Genomic DNA, 19,019 nt, shown 5'->3' on the forward strand with positions numbered 1-19,019 from the left:
TGTACAGAATTCTCTGCAAATGAGGTATTTGCCTCCATATCCAACTCTCTCTATATTAAAGCTTTTTTTTGTTCTGTTAAAAAGAAAAAATAATAGTATGCTTCAGTCTTTAATATTAGAGTCGTATCATTATTTTCCCCAGAATTGGGTGTGCTGTGCATTCCTGTACTTTAGTTCATAGGAAAAGAAAAGAAACAGACTTAGTAAATATAGTTGTTTACTGTAAAATAAGAAACAGAAAATAGAAAGAGAAGGAACTTAATAGGTCCCTCTGTGGATTCTGCTACCAAGGGGGAAACAATACTCCCTGCAGAGTTGCTGCATGTTTTATACTTATTAATCACCAGGAAAAATGAAAGATCCGCAAGCCCACTGAACTATACCTTTCCTCCCCCTTTAAAGATTTTAGGAATGAGCTCAGCTCTGAGTCATGATTAAAAACACCCAGTTATGTTCCTGAGCAGCAGAGCTCGAATTGAAGATTTGCTTGTGCTACCCAATGCCCCCTGCTTCATTATTCTACACTACAAAGGAAACAGGGCAAGCTCCAAGCTATTGCTTGAAGATACTTTACAGTTTTCCAGGCTCTAGTGGAAGGAGATAAATCTCTCCAGAGGGGACAGGCAGTGGTGGTTGGCCCCTCATCCCCACAGTGCCCCACAGCTACTGAGACCAGACCACTCGGATCTGATGGAAAGGACACCAGCCAGCCAGGAAACCTGGTTTGTAAGCCCACCTCGAAAGTGTCCTTACTTCTTTGCACCTCTTGCTGGAAAATCACCATCTACCAAACAGCAATCGGTGTCAGCTCACATCACCACAGAGTTCTTGGCAAGGCAGGAGAAATTTGAAGAAATAAGACAGGAATAAGGATCACAAGTTATTAGCTAAATAAAAAGTCCCCAAACATCTCGAGGTAAAAGAAAAGCCCATTAGAGAAGCACAGCAAGGCAGTTAACAGTGAGCACTGAGCAGTTTTCTGTGGCTCAGTGTCCTCTAACTCCCGTCTGGACCATTCCAGACCATCCTTTCACACAATGTGGAGGCAAACTGTCCTGCCCCATCTGGAGCTACTGTCTGCACTACTCCATTTCAAGCTCGGGTTCTACAGTCCTGTACTGTAGAAGCTTCAGAAAATATCTGGTAATAAACTGTGTCAGCAAGAAAAAAAAAAAATTACGAACACCACCATGAAATACGGCATCAGTACTAATAAAGAGACAGAGACAAGAAATTGCATTAAATCTCAGTTCATTACTTTGCAGCTCTCCTTCTCAAAATCTTCCGCAAGAAGCAGAGAGCCATGCTCACCAAGACACCCCCTATCACTCCACTTCCAACTCCTACCAAGCATTCATAAAACAATTCTCCTTGACAAAAGTGCTGCTCTTCTTGCACTTCTTCATGGGTGCCGTTTTCTGTGGTTTCTCCCTGCTTCTTTGCTGCTAACTTCTGTTCCCAAGTCAAGTATTTTTGAAAGTTCAGATCCACCAAGTCATTTTGGATCACTGTGACCCCGAAGTAGACCCTCTTGATGATTCTGAACGTCTTCAACATCTTCACATCGCATCGGTAAGTCCCTGCATCAGACTCCCTGGTAGGGGAAAATCTGATGACAGAATCGGGGTTTTTGAAAGGTTTGAACAGGACATCGTTTGTGGTGATAAGGCCTTGGGCAAGCCTCCACGTATAGCTATAGGCTCGGCTCCCCAAGCCGGCGGTGCCCGAGGTCAGGCAGCTGAACTGGAAGGGTTTGCCCACAGGGACGGTGAAGTGGAGTAAGCCACAGACCCAGCTGGTCAGGCACTCGGACCTGCGCAAGCTGCAATTCCTCCTCTGGCCCTCAGCAGTGATCTCGCACAGCTCCTCCAGTTTGAAGCCCAGCCCGCAGGTGACGCTGCAGGATGTGCTGTTGACCACGATTTTCACAACAGCCGACTTCAGGTGTGCTGGGATGGTGATTTTTTGAATGGAAACTACCAATGGCAGATAGAAAGCACAAGGTAATATCCCAAGGATGTGGCTGTTCCCCAGGGTCTTCATATCGGGGTTATCAATTAGACAGCTACTTCCTAAAGCCACGCAAATTCAGTAGTCAAAAAAACCACAAAATCGTTCTTTGTTAAATCTTCAAACTTAGTATTTCTGAAATCCCACCAGCATCATCTTCAAGACTTAATCCTTCCATTAGGAAAAATCCTCCAACAAGGCAGGCTTGAAGTACACCACTACCAAAAAAAGATGCAACACATTACTATCTCGGTCAGAATGTGAATCGTGAAATTACAGTTCTTGTAAGAGGGCAGCAGAGTATTTTAATCCATTCTATTGCAGCAATTTGGATATAATTGACCATTTAAAAAAGATTAAGTCTTCCCTTCTCTGTAAGATTTTACATACTATTTTAGATAATTTCCACTGTAAAGAAGTACTGTTCCAGTTTAATTTTCCCACCAAATTATAAAACAATGTAAGTAATCACTACTGGAACCTTTACAATAATGCTGTTGAGCATAAGGAAATCCTAATTCCTTACACAGCACCTGTAGAGTTCCATCTTATAGCTGCATATCCCAAAATCTAAAGTACTCCCCAAATTACCAAGATCATGAAAACAACATTTCACAGTCTGGATAGTCCGATGGCACTGAAATCAAAGGCAATCCGATGAGTATTGTACGCAGGGCTCAGCGAAGCCACTCGCATCCCCGCGAGCCGGCGTTCCCAGGGAGGCAGTGCTGATGTCACAGTCCGGCTGTGAACGCAGCCCCCAACCTTCCGAGGGAGAACAAAGAAGTCCCCGAAGTCTGAAGCCAAAGCGAGTCCTCCGGGATGAGGACTCGGCATAAAAGCATCGTATGAGGCTCTTAACATCCACTCTCAGACTCAGAAGGGACCCAACAGCACCGGCCTCACGGCAGCGCTCAGAGGAGCCGCGAGCCTGAGCCCTGTGCCACGTACAGCCACCGACTCCAAAGAGATCTGACCAAACTCTCCACATCCGACTGAGGCACCTGTAAAACAGGAACCACTCGTACACCCAGGATAATTCACTTAGTGCTCAAGTGTCCCAACAGAACAATGCACTACTAAAAAAGTTCTTCATGAAAAAAAAAAAAAAAATCAAAGTTACTTATTTTTGATGAAGTAGCTCAATAATCAGTGTCTCCTCACCAGCAACCGAATTATGGATTGCAGAAAGGATTTGGATTGCCATGTTCTTCAACAGCTCTGCTAATGAATATCCGTATTTCTCTTCCTAACATTCCTTAATCTATTAAAATGACGACTTCTGAAGATCTATAGGTATTTTCCACATTCAGTTTCCCTGGGGTGTGTTCAGCTCCCTCCCGCACGTCTGTCTCGGCGTGCCCAGGCTGTGCTCAGGTATTCAGGGCTTTTATTGGACTATGGATTTCCTCCTCTCTCTTGAAAAGAGATCATCAACCAAACGCCACGCGAAAAAAACAACCAACACCACACCAGCCATGGTGAAGGCACAGAATGTTGGAGTTTTCACCGGAGCTGTATTGTAGGATTCCTGAATATTGTCCCAATATAAACAACAGAGGTTGTATGGAAAAGCCAAGACTTACTCATTGACTTTAAGAAATAAAACATACCTCTTTATTTACAAACACGAAAACTAACATCACTGCTATATACTACCATCAAGCCAGTATCTGACAAATATTGTACAAAACTACAGATACCAAAAAATAAAATAAGAGATGGAAGAAAATAAACCAAGGACATATACACTGTACAGAGAAGTTTTAACAGAAACGAAAGCTGGAGTCTGTGGCAAATCATATGCTTTAACACAACCTAGAGAACCATTGCCTGTACATCTTTTAAAGCTTGCGGGGTCAGCCACACCACATAGGGGTGGGTTTCACATAACAGTGTTCCAGGAAAGATGCGAGTCATCCTACGAGCAGGAAGAACAAAGAAAACTGATACTGTACGCACCGGAATGAATTTCATTCAATGAAGCAGGCCACTGTAACAAAGCCGGAAATGAAAATGCCAGTTTTAAAAAACCTTCTGATTTAAAACGTCTCCTCTCTTCCCATGCTCATATCTCATGCAAGTACTGCACACTTCCGACTGCAAATTAATAAATCTCTTCACGACTACTCTTCCTAGTTTTGAATGCCTGAAGGATACTTTGCAAATTTAAATATGTAGTAATAATCTCAATAACTACATCTGGGGAAAAACTGAAAGTAACTGCATAGGAACTATAAAAGTCTGTAAAACAAGGGGCATTAGGAATGAAAACTTTCTTTTCATAGGCGGTTGGTCTAGTACAGAGAGGTGTCAGGCTGTAGGTACTGGAGAGAGGAACTGTCTCTTCCCATTCCCACAAGGAAAATATTACAACCGCCTTTAAGGAATAAAAGGTTAAAGCATGTCTGGGAATGAGCTGTTAGCATTCATCTTTCTTCCATTCTTGATCCAGAAGTGGGAAAAAAAAAAAAAAACAGAAAAACTGCTGTTTCAGTTCGGAGAAATATTGGTTCTGTTTTTTCTCTCAGTGCCAGTACCTACTAGCTAAGGAGGAAACCTGTTGTTTCTGATAGGCACCTCACAGGAAAGAGAGACAGAATAAAAAGACTTGCAAGGACAGAAAGAAACTGCCAACATAGCTGTTCACATCACAGGCTAGAAGAAATCATATAAACCCAGTATTTTAACTAGAGCTACTTTCACTTGTTCCTTCTCCCATAAGCAGAGTCATCCTTCATATCTAAAATATCCACAATATGAAGATTCATTCTTTGCAGACTTCAGAGGGTGTCTTGATTCTTCACAGTGGATCTCTATCCACTTGAGATGAAATCAAACCCGGCACGTAATCGGCAGCAGTGTTTCACTAAGCATGTCAGCGTAGAAGACATCACACTGAGCTAACAGAAAAGCTGAGAAGGTAACGCAGCTGGCATAGAAGGACTTACAACTCACTGAAATGAAAATTAACAGCAGAGAAAGGGAAGTTTGCAGGATACACAGTCATACGGCATTGGAAATAAAAATACACACTTTGGGTCTTCTTCAATCCAGGAACAAAAAAAAAAATATTTTAAAGACAATGGCTGATAAGCTCTGGAGTGGCAGAGTGTTGGGTACCAGCTCACTTTAGAAATAGTGATATACGTCAACACAAAGGCAGTCCAATTAGTCTCTTTGCAAATCGCACGACCTGAGAGTCAGCATCTTACACTGTTCCATGAAGAGGCAGTTAAGGAGAAATGAAGGCCGTTTCCTCTTCCATATTCATTTCTTACAAAAGTCACTCCCTGAATCCATGAACAATCAGTCTGCTGTATTAGTCAGTCCACTCTGACTGAGCATTTCATCTAGTTTCCACATTATGGTGCCAATATAGGAAAGAATACAGGAAGATAGAGAAGAGTCTTCATAACAATTCTGAGATTGCACCACCTGCTAAAGAGATCAAAGACAGGTGAAAAATAAGTAACCAGACTCAAACAGATGTTACCAGAAACCAGAGACCACCAAATATGGTAGCATTTCCAGAAAAAAAAAATGAAAGAGAACAAGATTTTCTAGATAAAGCCATTCATTTCAGAATGAGATATAATCAACAAGATACTATCTGTGACAAACTGAGAGCTCCAGTATTTCTGCATTTGTATTTGAGATCCCGTGCACAGGCATGGACAAGGTGGCTAAGGATCTCGGAGCTTTTACTCCACAAAGTTGCAAGCAAACTTACCTGGTGTACAATTTTTTAATTCATCAATCCCAAAATCTCAGAGCAAAAGCACAATTGAAAACAACAAGTTCCACCTCAGTTTGGGTTAAACCAGATTGCCGTAAGATTTTATTCTAAAACTACATAAAGTGGATCAAGCTTCTCGGTTTGTTTATACTGAAACCTGATTCTGACAGAGCAGCTTTAAGAAGCCATTTACTGCCAGACTGCACAGCACCAGGCTCCAAGCCCCGGCCACGCAGCTTGCAGAGAGACACTGTATTATGGCACATCCAGAGGAGAAACACTTGTTGGGCGACTGTTTTAGCGACTGATTAGTTACTTCAGAAAGTGACAGCACAAGGAACTAGCACAATTAACAGCTTCATGCACAAGAGACAGAAAAGGCTTCAGGATCCCAGGCAGGTGGCCATTTGAATTTGGAAGTGGGTTTTTGCACATGGTGGAACACCAGCAACCCCAAGAAAAAACTGGCTGCCCAAAACAGGAATTGTAAGTGCAAACTGGAAAGAGAACAAAGGAGGACAGGCATGAACTTCATGGACTAGGAGCCTACTGTGTGTTTGGAAAGATCCAAGTGACAGTTTCTTTCAGTGGACAATCTGTTCTTCTCATAACATGACTCACATAGACCCTTCCAGCACTGCCTGCCAGGATCTTCTGCATGGACCTACCATATGGATCTATTAGATCCTCTTAAGTCAACAGTGCTGTAAAAGGGAGCACAATAACAGCTCCTAATGAGAGACAGAAGTCCATCAGAGCAATACTATTTGCCTACAGCTAAAGAACAAATGGAAAAATACCTTAAAGTGCTTACAGGCAACAGAGACTAGAAGTAAATTTTAGAAAGTTCTACCATCTCCAATAGATGGGTGAAAGTAGGGAACTTGGGTCTACACCCATTTGTTTGTAAGAAAAGGAAATTTTAGTGTCCAAAAACCAAAGCTAACTGTGCTGGCACGGATATGCACATCCCAAGCTCAGCAGCAGTAACATTCCACTGTTGTCTTTTATAGCAAGTCAGATTATATTATAACGACAGCATGGGAACATTACAAGCAAAACCACATAAAAAAATCTTCCCAGTATGGCTTTGCAGGGACCCATAAAAAAAACAAGACAGGAATCTGTCTAGAATGTTTCTTCACTTGAAACGTGTTAGAGGAAATAGGAGTATTATTTTCCCAGCTCTCAGAACAGACCGATGCAACAGTGATCACAAGCTGCAGGAAGAAAGTACACTGAGATCTGTCTACAAACATAAATCATGCAGATCAGTAAAACAAGTTGATAACAAAGTTACGGAAACATACCTTGAAAAGGCTGAACAAAAATATTTGCTATTAAAACTACTTCTCTGAAAACAGACTGCTTATACAGCTACTTAAACATGGAAAAGTCAAAACAGCCAGCATCGGTTTTTTGAAGCAAATGATGACTGAAATTCGTTTTGGAAGCCACGTTGTTAAGCGTCCCATGCACGATCCTTTCTCATTTACCTCCTTTTGCACATGGCCATGTTAATGAGCAGCGTGACAAAAGCAAGCAATCAACAGGCCTGCTGATGAAACTGTTACACTCATTTGGTCTCCAAACCAGTCTTGTCCATCCAGCATGGTACAGGAGCGGTCAGGATGTGCCACAGGTGGCAGCAAAGACACCTGAGGATCCACACGATCCAGATAATTCCTTACTATCATACTTCAAAACGTACTGGATGCCCCCTAATGACTTGAGAAGTCAAAAGAGAATCACCCTGTCCAGTCAATCTGACACTAGAAGCTAACTAGTACAAGGTCTAAGGATATCCTTGGCTGTTTAATTTCTGGATTTTGCAAGGTGTAGTGTGAAAGGACTAAACAAAAGTTCAGAAAACGTCCACCATGTTTTTCCATGTATAGACTAAGTTTCTTTTATCCCACTCCCTTTTTCCACAAACAGCAATTACCAGTACTAGTACAAGCAACGTAACAGGAGCTGAGCAGGAAGGACAATGAGCAAGGTGGGTAGCATAGGACCAGCAGTGAGGGAAGGAAGGGGGGGAAACAAAATCACTTCTGTACAGTCTAAAATCCACAGCAACAGCTGCTGAGTTCAAGGAAATGCAAAATTTGAGATATCAGTTGTATTGGTCTTTGAAACTGTTTATCTATCAACCCCGAGTTTTTCATTACAATCTAAAAAAAAAATAAATGGAGTCCACCTCACTTAATCCAAACATGAGCTTTCTTTACTGCGCTTGAATGAACTTTTGCCAAATAAGAAGCTGAAGCAGCAAATGAGTCAGATGGGAAGCACTTAGTCTCTTTGAGACTAAGTCTGGGCTCCAACAAAGGTGACTACAACAGTCCTGTCTTAGTATAAAACCAGTAATATATGACCAGAAAAAAAAAAATCAGAAAAGTCCACCAAAACCTATCCTCATTTACAGCAACTGCACTTTCTAGAATTTACTAAGGCTGCTGTACAGCCAGGAATAGAACATTCAGCTCCTGAATTTTATCTCAGGGTTCATTTATCAAACTGACCATTACCCATTTCTCAGTTCTGCTTACAGAACTCTTCTGTTCTTCATCACTCTGCCTAGTCCTGATGGCACAAATGTCAATATCAGTTTCAGAATCCTTCACTACTTACATTTTTTCCCCTCAAAATCAACCCACGAAAACCAAACACTATTACTGATTAGGTAAGAGTTGACAAAAGTTATTGAAAAGATTAAAGTTATCAAAAGATTTTTTGCTTTTGAAATAGTGCTCAATCTGTATCAAAAACCCTACAGGTTCTTGATATGCAATAAGACAGGCACGGATATCAGCTTTATTACAAATTTTGAAAGCACTTCCACTTTAAAAAAATGTAAAATTTTGCCTATCCTTGACAGCAGCCAAACATTTAGTGCACAAGTGCCATTTGGGAAGCTAAAACGCTATGACTATATGAAGTCAGGGTCTGTACAAAGCAAGGCCACCAAGCAAGCCAACGACGCTCACGCTGGGTTCCTTACCTGTCAAAGGCTGTCCCAGCTCCGCCTGCACTTTACCCTTCGCTGCTCCTTCCAGAGGTAAAGCACCTCTGTCCCCTTTGTAGAGTTTCGGTTTAAATGGAGAATCTTTGTCTTTACCTTTTGATCCTTTAGGCCTGCCTGCTTGCTTCTTCTTGGATTTACCATCTCCCTTCACACCCAGCAGCGGATGGACTTCTGTGGAGAGACAATGTGTTACCAAAGCGCATTAGCCCTTAAGGTGCTTATATCAGCACGTACAGCCCTTGGCGATAGACCCAAACAGCACAAAAATTACAGTTTCGGGATGCTTTCGCTCATTCCTAGCTTGCAAAATGCCAGCGAGTTTGCAGAGCTGGTGGCTAAATGTTTAAGAAGTGACTTCAAGGGAAGGAGAAAATTAAGGAGCAACCTTCTGAACTTCTGGTCTTCAGACAAAGCTAAAAACCATCTCCGATGCAGAATAGGCACTAAACCAATGGCAGCTTCTACGCACCATCATTAGGTACTCCTTGTAGTTCAATGTTGGTGGTTTTGGGCTTCTTCTTTGGTGCCTGAGGTCCATCAGAGGAGGACTGCCTCTTCTTCTCAGAACCTATTCCCTCATCAGTTAAAGAGCTCTGAACCGCGTCCGGTGGAGGTCCATAGGGGTTTTCTTCTGGATCTTCAACTTCAGGAGCAATGGGCAAGTAAAGCAGAGCCTTCGAGTCCTCCAGTTCTTCATCGCTGTGAAGGAAAAGAATTTGCTTTCGTTTAAAACTAGGGGTTATTAGAACATATTATACAGGGAATATTAGTGATAAATTTTGTATTCATACTCTGAACAAAATATTCTTTCACCTGCTACAGAAGGCAGCAATGGGATCCACACTAGTTACATCCACTTCTTCATCTTCTGCAGCATCAGCACCTGAGAACCAGGAAAAAAGGTGAATTAAAGACAGTAAGGAAAAGACTTAGAAAGAATGGAACTGACTGCGTTTCAATGTCTAAGCATACAGAAGTGTGAGAATTAAAGCAGAAAACAAACCTAAAGTACTTCCTCGTAAATCCATCAGGGTTTTACTTTTCTATGTTCTGATATAGACCTGCTAATATAAAACACCAGTAATAAAATCTTCTAAACATTTTGTTGTTTTCACTGAACTAGTTCTAAATCTGATGAAATTTATTTTAATGCTTAATTCCCACACGCCGACGTTACACTTGAATATTAGAAACTGCTAAACAACAATGAATCTAAACAGCAGAAGTGCTGCAAAGCCTGGTAACCAGGACAGCTCTGTGGTGAGCTGGGAATAACCCTTATTTCTTTCCACAGTTTAACCGTAGCCTTTCACAATTTTTGTACATGTTTTTTTGGCACCACCACGTGGCCAGGTTGTGCTGCTGTCCATTTGCTACTGCTTTCTGCTTCAAGGTGTATTGGAGAGGAGAGGCATAGCTAAAAGATGTTGTATGTCAATTAGCAGGAATCGTACTGATTGCGTTAGTTCATACATCTTCATTTATCCACTCCTGCTCTGTCATTTAACACCCACGTATACTCCCATGACCACCAGTTTTAATTTTTACTGTGGTCACGTAGTCAGAATACAAACTATTCGCTCCATAGAAACGCAGTTCATGGGTACCTGTCTGTTCTGGTTCGCTCTTATCTTCATCTTCAATATCAAACTCCGACTCTCTCTCTTCATATTCTACATTTTCATCCAGCTCTTTGAAGTCAGGTGCAAAGGCACTCCAGTTTTCCTAAACCACAAATTCAAAATGATTTTCACCGTATGCAAAGGGACAGCAGCCATAGTCAGGACTCATGCAATTACAGTCTCATTCTGCATTAAAATCCCCCAAACCACACACAAGATCACAAAAAAAAAAAAAAAATATCAACTCTCATTTAGGTCCAGTCACACGGCAAATTAGGAACTGCACAAGTTAGTTCCTACTGAAAATGCAACATTGTAATATTCCTTAAATATTGCAATGCACGTCATAAAACAAATGTATGTTCACATTTAGCCACTTCAGTTTTACATCATGCCCTCAGATTTCCTGTACTCAAACACCACATTCAGAAGGACACCGTTCCCACATAAAACGTCCCTGTTGATGATATTTAAGACTTAATGCAAAGCTTAACTAGTTCAGCAACTGGAGTACAAGTACCCTCCTCGCATTCAACAGGTGGCAAACGTGCATCAAGTTAGGCGGGTGAACGTAAAAAACCTGTCAAATGGGGGTTTAATACAGGATTTCAACATGCAACCATTCAGTCTACTGGGATGGGGAGCACTGGGGAGCCCTCTCCAGGAGACAATCTGAAACACTTACCACTTGATTCTGAGCCCATATTGACACTACACCACTGGAAATAGAAGCTATGATCGGTCGGACAGGATGCCACTAGATTTATTTGGAAGAAAAAAGATGAGCTTCATTGGTAAATGGAATTAAGAAAGCTTAGTTTTCAAAATAACAAGAAACAGTAACAGCAGACAGTTTTCTTACTGCTACATCCAAGAGTAGCTCTCCTCTGGTCCCGTGGAGGATTTTCACCAGGTTTCCAATACTCTTCTCCCAGATGTACAGGGCATGCTGTCGTGCTGAACCTGCCACTATATATTCACCGTCACCAGAGAAACAGCACTTCTTCCACGGCGTCCTGCGGGCAGACACAGCACCACAAGTTCAACAGTTAACCAGCAGCACAGTGGGGAGGAGGGAGGACCACAGAGTAGGCTTGTTCTTCAGACTGAGATGTTACATACTCCCACCCACAAATAACAATTAGACTTCAAACTGTGACAGACAGGTTTCAGATGAACACATCTATCCACTACACTGAGTAAGATACTGAACTCCCCTTCATCCAGAGACTCCCATTAGTGCTGAGCACACAAACCCTACCTTTCCAAGGGAGGCTGAGCAGCCATTCTGCTGCCTCTTACCTGTTCACTAAATCCTGCAGCTTCTGCATCGGTTCAGGCTCCCCATCCCGTCCACAAGTTAGAATTTCACGGCCATCGTACACCCTGATTATCCGGTCAGCTGTGTTTATTAAAAAGCAGCTGCAGGAAGGAGTGCACAGAACATGCATTGCATTAAAAGACTAAGAAAATAAAAAGAATCAGAAAGAACTGTGAGGGTTTTTAAGACTTTGTATGCTCTGTCAATCTACCCTACAGTCTTCAATTCATTTTTAAAGATACCACGTGATAGATGAAGTAACTCACCTTCCTTTCCGAGCAAATTCAATCGATTTAATAGCTGTGGTGTTGCTGGTTCCAGTTGTCACTCTGAAGGAAGCAACAAGATCCTGAGTGTCTGTTTTTAAGACCAAGATCTGAAAATTAAGGAGCCAGAAGGCAATCAGTGTCTTCATTATAACTCATTCCCCTTTGGGTACCTTTCACGTCAGCTACTAACCCTGACAACAGAAGCCTCAGCAATCTACACAGGAATAGTTGGGATTCTGCAACTGCAGTGCTACTACAGTTTCTGCGACAGTTCTGCGACATAAACATTGGTTTATTTACACCGGGAAAGGATCCAACAAATACAGTCAAAGACAACAGCAACAAGGAGCTAAGCCAGACCAAGGTTATAGTCTAGAGATCTTCAAAGATAAAGTGTGATGCTTTATTCTGAATATCATATCAATGCAATATCAATTACTCAAGAGACATTCAGGAAGCCTTATTTCTATACTAAAACAAAGAACACAACCCAGAAATGTTAAGCATCTTGATAAAGACAGGAAGTAATCTAAGTTATTGCATCCAGCACCACCTGCTGAAGTCTCACCTTCCCCTTGGCATTGCCCGTATAAATGTATTCCCCTCGCCTGTCAAAGGAGGCCACAACATTGAGATCAGAATCATCATCCACAGGTAGGACAACGTGTTTGGAGTCTGACAGCGTCAGCATCACCGGCGCCGACTTCATGGGACAAACCAAAACTCTATTTCTGCAAAGCAGAAAAAGAAGAGAGTGGTTTCTTCTCTGGGAAAGAATTTCTGCATTTAGAAGCAGAAAAAAAATCTCAGTCTATACCAAGAAATACAGAATACCTCTGTATTTTTATTATCTTATTTTGTCTTTGTTACTTTAATCACAAAACAACATTAAGCTACTGTCTCCTTTCATTTCCTTTCTTTCTCTGGAAGCTTCTCCAAGTTTATGCAGTAACTTGTAAGCTCAAGGAGACATTTCTACACACATTTCCAAGAATCATCTCTTTGTTTACTCTCCTCCCATCCTGATATTTTCATAATAAAAAGAGACATGACAAATCCAGTTAGAGCCCTAATCACAATACGATACACCAAAATAATCTATTAGATTTGGAAAAATCACTTTGCAAACTGCAGTAAAAACATTTTAATAATCGTTCTACCAAAATAAGAGCAGTTGTACCAAAATGAGAGCATTCAATCCTTTTTTCACAGGACTTACTGGTCTCGAGGGTGGTACTGAACTTTCAAGATAGGCGAAGGAAATCGAAATCTCTGGTCACAGTCTCCAGAGAGCACATCCCACTGCGACACAATGTTATCGGTCGAAGCACTCACCAGTTTGTGACCATCTCGACTCCAGCTACAGTAACAAGAGGCAGTTCAAGGTTACTCCTTAAATGTACAAAACATACACCGGCAGTTTAAAATCAGCTGACTCAGATGTAAATCTGTTAGCGCAGAAAACAACCTAACATCCAAAAACTTAACAGGCACAGCACGTTTCCACGCTCTCTTAAAGAAAACTCTCCCGAAACATAACAAAGTATCCCACAAGGAGCTGGCATTTGGGCAATCAGCACGCCCAGGGATTAAGGGCCATCAGGGTACCAGAGCACCTGATGCTCAGCAAACACGGGCAAGCCCAAATTCTCACCAAAATGAGAACAGCCTTTCACACCTGACGCCCAGGCTACAAGCTATATTACGACTAAACAGTGAATCCGGTTGTTCTGAGAAAAAAAATGAGCCTTTGCTCACCACAACGAGCAGACAGGGTGAATGTGAGCGCTTATGATTTTGGCGATGCCCCTGGTCAGGAAGTCCCAGATGACGATGCGCCCGTCGTTGCAGCCCACGGCCAGCAGCGTGCCCCAGCGGTTGAAGGTGCAGGTCAAGGCCATGCTGATGCAGTCCAGCGTGCCATCGGCCTCCTGCGGGGAGAGGGCAGCGGAGGGGGCGGTCAGGCCGCCGCCGCCCGGCCGCCGAGCCGCTCGCAGCAGCCGGCGGGCCGGGGGCAGCGCCGCGGGGCGGGGAGGACGTTACCTCGGGGTAGTTCTGGCCGAAGGATTCTGCAACGAAACGCAAAGACAGCGCTTGAGTGAGGCGCGCCCGGAGCCGCCCCCCCCCCGCCCCCGCGGCCCGCTCCGGCTGACCGCGCCGCGCCGCTCCCCTCCGCCGGGGCGGCGGCTCGGTGCCCGCCTGCAGACAGCCCCCGGCCCGGCCCAGCCTCCCCCCGCCGCCGCCCGCGGCCCGGACCCACCGAGCAGCTCCAGGTTCATCGCGGCCGCCGTCCCGCTCCCTCCGTCCCCGCCGCCGAAGGACCCCGCTGGGGGCCTGCGCTTGCGCCGCCCCGGCGTTCGCCTGACGAACCCCCGCTCCCCTCCTCCTACAGCCCCGCGGCCCACCGGCCCCTCACAGCCCGGTTCGACCCGACCCGCAGCCGCCGAGGCTCAGCGCCGCCTCCTCCCGGCGCGGCGGCGGGACCGGGGAGGGCGGAGGAGCTCGGGAGCGCGGCGGGGCTCAGGCAGCGCGACGGGCAGCCCGGCGCCTGCGCGCGGAGGGTTCCGGGCGGGCCCCGCGACCGCAGGCCCAAGGTTCCGGGGCGCGGCGGACGGCGGAAAGAAAACACCGAAAAGAGGCGGAAAAAACCACCGAGAGCGGCGGGGAGAGGCCGTTCACAGCAGCTTTATTGTGCAGCGCCCGGTAGGCGAAGACTGAACTCACAGTCGCGTCTCTTACAACACACGGAGTCGGGGAGGGGGGGGGTGGTTAGTACCGCGCGGATCAGATACAAAAAAATAACAACAAGAATAATAATAATAAAATACAGCGGTTGAGCTCGGTCATTCCGGTTATTGCACTTTCTCGTACGCGCTCGGTAAGCCTGTTACATTTTCCTTTAACGCCATAACACACACCAGGCCTGGCCCCGTTCCCCCCGGCCGCTGTAAGAACATTTAGTGCTATTTTATTTTTAAGCCCCGAAGGAGTTGGAAGCAGATAAAAAGCCACTTTCTCCTGAAAAGGACAGTTCTGCTTTAATTTAAAAACAACAACAAAAAAAAAAGTGTTACTTGTGTAACTTATTTAAGCTAAAATTAGCAGGGCTGCTGCTCTCCCCCAAATACTGCACCCAGGGCTGGGATGGGGGGGAGCCCAGCCAGCCCCCTCACAGGTAAACACCACGCCTGCTTTTCAGTCCCAAAACAAGGCATTTAGTGTAAGTAATAATCATCTGAATTAACGTAAGTATCTGGTACTTCAAGACACCCAGTAAGTGCCCTGCAGACTTCTGCTCCGGCAGCGGGACCCAGCAAAAGCAACATCACTGTGCCAGGCTGCCGCAGCCCCCCAGCCCGATCCTCGGCCCGTTCAGTGCAAGTGCCTTTTCCCCCAGCTCATCCCATTAAGTGTAGTGTGAAGGAAGGGCTTAAAACTGGGCTGGGGAGGCTGAAGTGCAGAGCAAGTTCCTCTTGAGCCTTGCACTGACCTAGCAACACTTCTAGCAGAGCCACCTCAGCACCTGAACCTCATACCGGTGACCTTTGTTAAACAAAGCTTTTTTCCCCCCAAAATCTCCACTTCAGGTTTACAGGGAGATTCTGTTCACAGAAGTCAGCCTCTGGGCTTTAGCTTGTTTGAAGTGGCAATGATCATGTTACTGGAACAGCAGGCGCTGGTTTGTGCCCACATACCACAGCAGACAGTCCACTACCTGGTTACAATGCACAAGTTAAACGTACCCTTTTACAACATAACACTAAAACATGTTGTAACAAACACCTTCAGTAGAGTGAGGCGATAAAGGTAGCCTGATCTGGGAGAAGAGTACCTCCTCAGGTCAGTCTCACTGCACCAGGCTCAGAGGTGTTTGAGCGTCTGGTACCGCTTCCTATTTACGGTCTGTGGAATCTTTTAATAAAGTGATTATTCACCTTGTTTTCCTTGCTCTAATGGAAGCGAGGTGGGAGAACACTAAAGATAAACAGGGTGTGTGAAATCTTAAAACAAGTTCAGTCAGGCAGACTTTATACCCAATGGGAAAAAAAAAAATGCAGAGAAGTAGCTGGACTGAGTTTGGGAAAACCTGCAGATCTACACTGCCACACATGCAAAAAGACAAACCAAATGGAAAAACGACATCAAGGTAGCTACAAACAACAATAAAAAGGCAACAGATAAGTGTCTGGAGATGGCTACACAGGAAAAGCTATACAAGACATTTCTGGAATTGCATATACAGAGATTTAAATTTTATTCATACATTTATTATTTACACAAGCTACCTCTATTAATTGCCAGAGACTGACCTTGACTTTCCTAGTTTTAAATAAAGTTACTAACCACCACGCACAGTAGAACGGAGTTAATACTGTTAGTGTCATTGGTGGTGTGAGCGTGCACCAAGGCAGTGAAACGCCTCACGAGTCTCCTCTGGAGGAGTATTCCTCCTCCCGCACGTGTGGCTCTTGGTTGCTGCACTGGAGCAGCTGGCGAGGCTGTATCTGGATAGAACCATACTGTTAATGCCATCACAGACCTGAAAAATGCCCACACGTGCAGGTAAGTAAAAAAGTCTTTTTTATATAAAAAAGCGCATTAATTCTGTTTATTGCACAAAGAAAGGAAGATTTCAACTAAACTAATACTGCAGGGTTACGTATCCCTTTCCTTTGTTCAAGCTGTTTAACAGGCAGACTATCAGTTGTAATTTTGCTGTGTACCAGCCAGTAAATCCCAGCGACAAGGTGCAGTAATTCCACATGCCTACGCTACTTTGGATGCAGCATGCTAGCTTTCCTGGGAAACAAAGCCATTGCGTGCCCATCCTCTGCAGCTGGGAGGAACAGCAAACCCAGGGAGAACTTGCCAACTCAGTATTTCCTCATGTAGTAAACAAGGTGTATTTTCTATTTCAGCCTCCACCCTGTAAATATGTTACATTAAGATCAACCCATCTTGCCCCAGAAATGCAAAAGGCAAGAGTATTATTTTCAGAAGCGGCCCTCTTGGGAAGGGCAGCAGGCGCACCCCAGCCCACACCTTCCTTGCGAAGGGTTCCTTCCCCCCCATTTTTTATTCTTTTCAATATAGCCAAATTAGAGATCCCAGAGTGAAACGATCAGATGAACAGACACAGCCACAATACACAGCTACTGAAGAACGAAGGGCCTGGTTTCCCTCGAGTATGCTCTCACCAAGCATGTGACTTTAAAAAGAGCTGAAAAAAACCTTATTTTTAAAAAATATGTCTGTCACAGCACAATTTAAAACTGTCATTGCCTTTACAACTAATTCAAAAACCAAATTTAATTAAAATGAATTGGCATTTTCCCCATGGACAGTCATTAGTTGTAATGACTTTGTTTCGGTATTACAATATGTCATCTCTGAGCAGTCTTTCATTTTACCAGAAGACTGTAAAAGAAAGGTCAGGTTTCTTCAGACATTCAAAGAACTATTATGAAGCAAAATTACCAGAAAAAGAGCTTGTTTACAGAAGAGGTGAAGGGTACATAAGAGATAAATAGCTTATAACTTGGGGTATTTGCACTGCAGTGGAACAGTAGATAAACCCCCTTAGGTAAAACATGGAAGCTTTGCTCCTGTCAATGTAAACATTTTGAGTGTTGCAAGAAGCTAGTACAGAGAGGTGCTCTTTGCTTCTAAACACTTCCTAGCCTAGAGCCTCTGCTTTCTCTTTCCTCTCCAGCCGCACTGTAACTGGTGCCAATCGACAAGTGATTGGGATAGTTGTGTGGACCGAAGGCCACCCAGGACCATCAGCTAATGGGGAGAGTTTTTACTTTACTGAGTAAAGACTTGTCATGGATCAACTCCTGGCAACAGAGACGCTGCCTGAAACACGCAAGATGCTTTTCTTTGATTGGTGTTTGTGTGGGATTGGCAAAAATCCCTTTTAGTTCAAGGGCGTGGATTTTCTATCGTATTTGCACAACTCCATAATAAAAGCCGCAGCGGGGTAACTAGCATCAGTGGGGTGTACCGGGGGAGATTTCTCTGGCTGCTATTCAAGATGGAACATCCCCGAGATCTCACCTCTATGAGCAATCTTCTGGTTGCTATTACCTGTCCCACTCATGTTAGCCACAAAGAGCTACATCTGAAGAAGCCATCTGCAGAGTTAGGGGTTCAGAACTCGCCCACAACTAAAAATTCTTCCGTGCTTCCTTTTCAAGTGGAGTCATCCAACCCTTTATTTGGGTGCTCAGAGCTTGACTTGCAGAGCCTGTCCATGATCCCCTGCAGCATAGGCTGAACAATCCCTAAGAGAGGGCGCTGGGAGGAGTCTCCGTCCCAGCAGGCTTCCATCAGCTGCCAGCATTCCTCATCAAACACCGCAAGACGCTCCGGGCGAACTCCTGGAAAATGCAGAGGGACCTGGTTACTCTCAGTGCACCCCAAATCTGAGGGAAGCTTTGTCTGATGCTCGCTGCTTTGGTACAGGCTGAAGTGACCGAATCGGACTGCCTGGGGTCTAATGCTCTCGAGAAAATCTTGCATTTCTCAGTGCTGCTGAGACATTTTGGGGAGCACTGCTGAAGTCACTCAGTACATCACGCACGCTTCCAGAGGATGGCCAATGCATTTAGTTTCACTGGAGCCTCCTCTTTGCAACTATTTGGGAGCAAAATTAACGCCCTCCCCTATAAGAAAACAACTCCCCCCATCCTACCTGCTCATAGCAGTGCCTTTGGGAGCACGTTCAACATGAGCACAAGCAGCAAGTGCAGCCTTCTGACCAAATACAAGACTCACTCATCTGCTTAATCTTTTTCACATGAGAAGGAGAGAGATTATATGTACAGGAACTAAGGATACAAAGTGGTAAAGCATTCTGATACCATGACGCAGCAGGAAGGATTAAGCTGCCACAAAACACAGTACTACACTAAACCTACACAAGCATAAGAGTAAGTTTGTATTTTGGGGCACAACTATCACAGTGTGTTTTACTCAACATCCACTCCCTCAACAGGCTGCTTCTTAAGCATTTGAATGTAGAGAT

At 44.2% G+C, this 19,019-nt stretch overlaps 3 protein-coding genes across 9 annotated transcripts in view; all 3 read right to left on the reverse strand.

Moving 5' to 3' along the window:
- RBBP5 (RB binding protein 5, histone lysine methyltransferase complex subunit) overlaps positions 1-14,499 on the reverse strand; it is a 41,477-nt gene extending 26,978 nt beyond the window's left edge. Inside the window, exons 1-14 of one of the 6 annotated variants that reach the window (XM_074850533.1) lie at positions 14,250-14,499; positions 14,033-14,058; positions 13,748-13,920; positions 13,209-13,349; positions 12,558-12,720; positions 11,987-12,096; positions 11,702-11,821; positions 11,262-11,415; positions 11,085-11,156; positions 10,385-10,502; positions 9,591-9,660; positions 9,247-9,476; positions 8,754-8,948; positions 3,600-5,448 (exon numbers count right to left, since the gene is read on the reverse strand). In XM_074850533.1, the coding sequence (XP_074706634.1) occupies positions 5,423-5,448; positions 8,754-8,948; positions 9,247-9,476; positions 9,591-9,660; positions 10,385-10,502; positions 11,085-11,156; positions 11,262-11,415; positions 11,702-11,821; positions 11,987-12,096; positions 12,558-12,720; positions 13,209-13,349; positions 13,748-13,920; positions 14,033-14,058; positions 14,250-14,268 (1,617 nt within the window). In that variant the 5' untranslated portion in view covers positions 14,269-14,499 and the 3' untranslated portion in view covers positions 3,600-5,422. Of the gene's footprint in view, positions 1-3,599; positions 8,949-9,246; positions 9,477-9,590; positions 9,661-10,384; positions 10,503-11,084; positions 11,157-11,261; positions 11,416-11,701; positions 11,822-11,986; positions 12,097-12,557; positions 12,721-13,208; positions 13,350-13,747; positions 13,921-14,032; positions 14,059-14,249 lie in introns of those variants that run through there. The other 5 variants (XM_074850535.1, XM_074850532.1, XM_074850534.1 and 2 more) reach the window with 5 other exon arrangements.
- On the reverse strand, positions 1,197-3,189 carry TMEM81 (transmembrane protein 81). Its single transcript, XM_074850537.1, has 3 exons — positions 3,175-3,189; positions 2,602-3,014; positions 1,197-2,228 (listed from the first exon to the last, which is right to left on the reverse strand). Exon 3 carries the CDS (start codon positions 2,041-2,043, stop codon positions 1,255-1,257), a length of 789 nt encoding a protein of 262 aa, XP_074706638.1. The 5' UTR covers positions 2,044-2,228; positions 2,602-3,014; positions 3,175-3,189; the 3' UTR covers positions 1,197-1,254.
- A 159-nt stretch (positions 14,500-14,658) lies between the features above and the next one.
- The window catches only part of DSTYK (dual serine/threonine and tyrosine protein kinase), a 28,522-nt gene continuing 24,161 nt past the window's right edge, over positions 14,659-19,019 (reverse strand). For both annotated transcript variants that reach the window (XM_074850016.1, XM_074850015.1), the window contains one exon: positions 14,659-18,372. In XM_074850016.1, the coding sequence (XP_074706117.1) occupies positions 18,185-18,372 (188 nt within the window). In that variant the 3' untranslated portion in view covers positions 14,659-18,184. The remainder of the gene's footprint in view (positions 18,373-19,019) is intronic.

The sequence above is a fragment of the Strix aluco genome, chromosome 25 (genome assembly GCF_031877795.1).
Source record: "Strix aluco isolate bStrAlu1 chromosome 25, bStrAlu1.hap1, whole genome shotgun sequence".
NCBI lineage: Eukaryota > Metazoa > Chordata > Aves > Strigiformes > Strigidae > Strix > Strix aluco.